The sequence below is a fragment of the Octopus bimaculoides genome, chromosome 2, assembly GCF_001194135.2.
Source record: "Octopus bimaculoides isolate UCB-OBI-ISO-001 chromosome 2, ASM119413v2, whole genome shotgun sequence".
In the NCBI taxonomy this organism is placed as follows: Eukaryota; Metazoa; Mollusca; class Cephalopoda; order Octopoda; family Octopodidae; genus Octopus; species Octopus bimaculoides.
The window spans coordinates 14,876,736-14,882,050 of record NC_068982.1 but is presented as its reverse complement, the minus strand read 5'-3'; the positions used below and the strand labels follow the sequence as shown (position 1 = coordinate 14,882,050).

The window sequence follows — 5,315 nt, the reverse complement described above, 5'->3', positions numbered from 1 at the left end:
ATTGCTTGACAACCGATGCTGGTGTGTTTACATCCCCGTAACTTAACGGTTCAGCAAAAGAAACCAATAGAATAAGTACTAGGCTTACAAAGAATAAGTCCTGGGGTCGATTTGCTCGATTAAAGGCGGTGCTCCAGCATGGCTGCAGTCAAATGACTGAAACAAGTAAAAGAGTAAAAAGAGAGTAAAGAATACAAGCTTCCTGAAAGATGGACTAAAATCTTATAATGCTACATGAGTATAGTTTATCGAGATTTATAAGTGAAAACCTTTATAATTCTAAAGTAATGTAAGACCATTTAATAAACAAAGGAAACCAGAAGAGATTGAAAATTATAAATGAAACTGAGGAATTCAACCAAAGGTCACCATAAATGAAGGGAAAGATTTGGGTTTTACAAAAGACTGAAATAAAGGTTCATTTACTCAGGAATGTATTTGCAATGTTCAACCTTTGAAGGTGAGATTTTAGTTTTAGCAATGCTAAGTTCACAATTTGGTTGAAATTCCTGATTAACCCTTTAGCATTGAGATTACTGTCAAATTTAACACTTATTTATTTACATTGTTAAGAATTAATCAAACTGAGATTTCGAAGATGTGATTGTTTATCTTTGAGAATGATATTGCAGGGTAGATGTGAGGGGCTGGATTTGGATGGTTTGAACATAAAACAGGTAGAATGTTTGGAACAGATATGGCTGGTTTAAATGTTAAAGGGTTAAAACCATTTCCCTTCCTTTCTGTTATTTCTAGACACCTTTGAGAATGGTATGCACATCACAACATTATATTTCACCTTCAAGAATTCTGCATTTTTGGGTGATGTTGATAAATAACAAGTGATTAAGTGAAGATGGGCACAAACTTTCACATATTACATATGACAAAAGGAAACAAAAATTTTCAATAACTTTTCCCAGTTTTACTACTACTACTACTACTACTACTACTACTACTACTACTACTACTACTACTAATAATAATAATAATAATGATAACAATAATCCTTGGGACTCCCCAATCCAAACAGATCAGGTGCTAAAGCATAACAGACCGGACCTAGTGGTGGTGGACAAGGTGCACCACATATGCTATATAGTTGATGTTGCATACCCCTTTGAACCATGAATAGTCAAGAAGGAAGGCGAAAAGATAGATAGATACAACCCTCTTAAGTACAAAACAGCCCAGTTATAGAAAATGAAGAAGGTGAAGATAGTGCCAATTATTATTGGGTCCTTGGGAACAGTATCAGAAAGCATCAAGAGGAATATCAAGGAAATTGGAATAGGGTGCCCAGTAGAACTGTTACAAAAGGTTTGAGGTTTCCCTCCTTGGCATGGCCAGAATAATCAGGAATGTATTAGATAGCTGAAAAGAATGGCTAGCATGGTACCGTAGGCTGCAGGTAGCAAGACTCCAGGAGTTCCAACAAAACTTGTGATAAAGAGAAATAATAATGATGATGATAATAATAATCCATCTGGATATAGGCACAAGGCCTGAAATTCTGAGGGGAGGAGGTTAGTTGATTATATCGACTCCATTGCACAACTGGTGTTCATTTTATAATAATAATAATGGTTTAAAATTTTGGCAAAAGGCCAGTAATTTTAGATGAGAGGCAAATTGATTACATTAACACCAGCCTTCATCTGGTACTTATTTTATCGACTCTGAAAGGATGAAAGGCAAAATTAATCTCAATGGAATTTGAACTCAGGACATATAGACAGACAGCTTGTTGCTAACTGTTTTGCCTGGTGTGGTAATTATTCTGCTAGCTTGCAAAGACATACAGAGAAAACATATAAGATTCGGTAAAAAAATTTTTTTTTAAATGAAAGAAAAAAAAAAAAGCAGCACAACAGAGATGAGAAACAATAGATGAGCCCTCAAAACATAGTGGAAATCTTACAGAACAACTACAGCAGAGGAAACAAGGTATTACAATAAATCAAAAATAGAGAGAATGAAAAAAGAAATTATAACTAAAATCCAAAATGATAATGAAAGCTCTAGAAGTCACCATGGAAACATTCAGTGAAATACAGTCACAACAAATGTATACCTCCAGCCTCACATTGAACAACAAACAATAAAAACACACATGACAGCGAATCAACGGAAGTTAACATTGAGGAGGAATTAGGAGAAACAATAAAGAAAATAGAAGGGAACGCAAGATGAACATGGATGAATGCAAACATCTGCTCAGGTTACATATGAACAAGCAGCTCTATGGAAGAGTAAATAAATGTAAGAAGGCTCTATAAGAAATTCTGTCTATGGAAATGAGCTACTTCAAAATCGAGATACGGAGTAATGCAATATATTTGTAGTACTGATAATATCAAGGGACAACAGGTTTGGCCTTAATAGGGTCAGACCTTCTTGAGTTCGCATTCCACGATAAAAAAGAAAGCAAATGTACTACATAAATTGAAAAAAAAAAATATAAATGTAAAGCCCTAGCCTTTCATTGAAAAGAGACGGAGTCAACATAGGGATAAAAAAAAAAGTATGATATCAATAAAAGAAATAGATGTTCTCTAGATGTGGAAAAAGTAAAGCTGAAACCAACTGTGTCAGTAAAAAGCAAATAGGATAAGATGCTTTGAAAAACTGTGAGCGCTTCTAGGAGAACAAGGTATGCAAATGAACACTTAAACATTTCACAAAATGCACAACCCTGGAGGAAATGTCAAAATCAAAAGAAATTGAAATGTATGAAGTGGAATAATGGGTGAAAAAAGAAATTTAGCATAATAAAATAAAAAATACAATGGATCAGAAAGAGAGAGAAAATACCACCATCTCACACATATATGATAGCATCTCATGTATGGACCACTATAACCAGTAAAGAACTCACCAATATATTAAGACCAATATATTAAAAGCAAATGGAAAGCATTTGGGATTGACAAAATCCCTAATTCCTAGTTAAAGCAACTGACCACCACCTATGAGTATGTAGAGCAATAGCATTCAATGAACTGGTAAGCAGACCAAAATCAAAATGTGCATAGGTGCTAGAGAGGTGAATAACACTGATTCCACAAAAGTTCCATGGGTCCCCTTAAAAAAATAAGTTTATAACTTACATGCCAACATAGAAAACTCCAAATGTTTATTCTGTAACAAAAGGGTAATGATATATTAACAGAAGAATAGAAAGGAAGCCAGAAAGGGATGCATGACTTCAAAGAACAGTGACAGGTGAAATGGTGAGGACAGAAGACAGCAAAAAGAGGAAAGCATTTAATAGCAAATCACATTGTGGGATCCTAGAAACCGTCCATGAAAAGAGATGCCAATATTAACTACACACATCAATTTTGCCATGTGAAAGTGGAAAGTCAACATATCAACAAAAGACAAAAGAGAAAATAATTAAAACCAGCCCTAAATCCATAAGAGGGACCTTTAGGAGAGAGAGACTTATCAACCATTTTTACTATTTTGCTAAACCCTGCTATTAAAAACGGGACTAATATTAAAAACTGAATTCAGTACTAGAAATAAGATAATAGGCATAAATACACAAACCATCACAGTTATAAATGACAAAATTAATATAACTATGTTAAAGGAATTGAAGAACTTGGACTAAAATAGGAAGCTACTAACAGTACTCTGAAGCCATCATTCCAAAACAGATATAAACTATGCTTATCTCATATACAGGGTACCTCATTTTACCAAGTCCTCAGAAGGATAACAGGCACAGCCTGCCACAGCAGGATTTGAACTCAAAATAGAAATGGTCATAACTAAGTATCACAGGTGTTTTGGTCCAACACTCAGGTGATTTTCAAGCAGGAAGTTCAGTTTTTTGGTCAATTTAACTCAACTGAGTATTTAATCTTCCAAAGATTTTACTCTTACACTTGTGAAAACAGCATTTATGTCCTCCAAAACAACTTCACCTTTCTGCCTTCTCATGTTGGTTAAGTTAAACACTAGCCAAATACTGGAGTTCGTTTGATTAACTAACCTCTTCTCTCCTAATGCGTGGCCTTGTGGATACATTAGAAATAATAATACCAATTCTTTCTACTATAGTTACAAAAAAGTCATAACCACCAACACCGAATAAGAGTTTATAATAATAATTTTTTCTACTATAGGCACAAGGCCAGCAGTTTTAGGGAGAGGTGGAAAGTTGATTGCATTAACCCCAGTGCTCAATGAGTACTTCCTCTACCGACTCTGATAGAATACAAAGCAAAGTTGATCTCAGTAGAATTTGAACTCAGACTGGACAGCACCAGAAAAAATACCACTAAGCTTTTTGTCCAATTCACAAATGATTCTGCCAGCTTGTTGCCTTAATAATATTAATAATAAGGACAACTTCTATTCTTCTTCTGATTATTATTATTATTATTATTATCATATTAGTACGCCGGGCGAAATGCTTAGTGGTATTTCGTCTGCTGCTACATTCTGAGTTCAAATCCTGTTGGGGTCGACTTTGCCTTTCATCCTTTCGGGGTTGATAAATTAAGTACCAGTTGTGTACTAGGGTCGATCTAATCGACTGGCCCCTGCCCTCCCTAAACATTTCAGGCCTTGTGCCTAGAGTAGAAAAGATTATTATTATTATTATATAAGCACGCTGGGCGAAATGCTTAGTGGTATTTCGTCTGCCGCTATGTTCTGAGTTCAAATCTCGCCAGGGTTAACTTTGCCTTTCATCCTTTCGGGGTCAATTAGATAAGCACCAGTTACGCACTGGGATCGATGTAATCAACTTAATCCTTTCCCCCAAATTTGAGGCCCTGTGCCTCCAGTAGAAAAGATTATTATTATTATTATTAAGGTGGTAGAAACGTTAGCACACCGGGTGAAATTCTTAGTGGTATTTCATCTGTCTTTACATTCTGAGTTCAAATTCTGCCAAGGTAAACTTTGCCTTTCCTCCTTTTGGGGCAGATAAATAAGTACCAGTTGCATATTGGGGGTCAATCATATCGATTGGCTCCCACCCCCAAAATTTCGGATCTTGTGCCTAGAGTAGAAAAGATTATTATTATTATTATTATTGAGGTGGTGAGCTGGCAGAATCGTTAGCCTGCAGGGCAAAATGCTTAATAGAATTTCGTTCATCTTTACTTTTAGAGTTCAAATCCAGAGGTTGACTTTGCCTTTGACCCTTTCAGGGTGGTGTAATAAGTCCCAGTTGAGTACTGGGTTGATGTGATCGACTGCCCCTCTCCCCTAATTTTCAGACTTTGCGCCTTAAGTAGAAAGGATCTACCTTTCATCCTTTCGGGGTTGATAAAGTAAGTCCCAGTTGAACACGG

General features: G+C 35.8%; 2 protein-coding genes across 9 annotated transcripts in view; one reads left to right on the top strand and one right to left on the bottom strand.

Moving 5' to 3' along the window:
• The window catches only part of LOC106876006 (F-box/LRR-repeat protein fbxl-1), a 336,358-nt gene that overhangs the window by 60,873 nt on the left and 270,170 nt on the right, over nucleotides 1-5,315 (top strand). The gene's annotated exons all lie outside the window — the stretch shown is intronic.
• LOC128250485 (uncharacterized) overlaps nucleotides 1-5,315 on the bottom strand; it is a 90,061-nt gene that overhangs the window by 27,711 nt on the left and 57,035 nt on the right. For 2 of the 5 annotated variants that reach the window (XR_008266512.1, XR_008266503.1), the window contains exon 2: nucleotides 3,111-3,141. The exons of 2 other annotated variants lie outside the window; for them this stretch is intronic. Coding sequence is in view for 1 of the 3 variants with exons in the window: in XM_052975628.1 (XP_052831588.1) it covers nucleotides 3,137-3,141 (5 nt within the window). In the remaining 2 variants the exon portion in view is untranslated. Of the gene's footprint in view, nucleotides 1-3,110; nucleotides 3,142-5,315 lie in introns of those variants that run through there. One more of the 5 variants, XM_052975628.1, reaches the window with a different exon arrangement.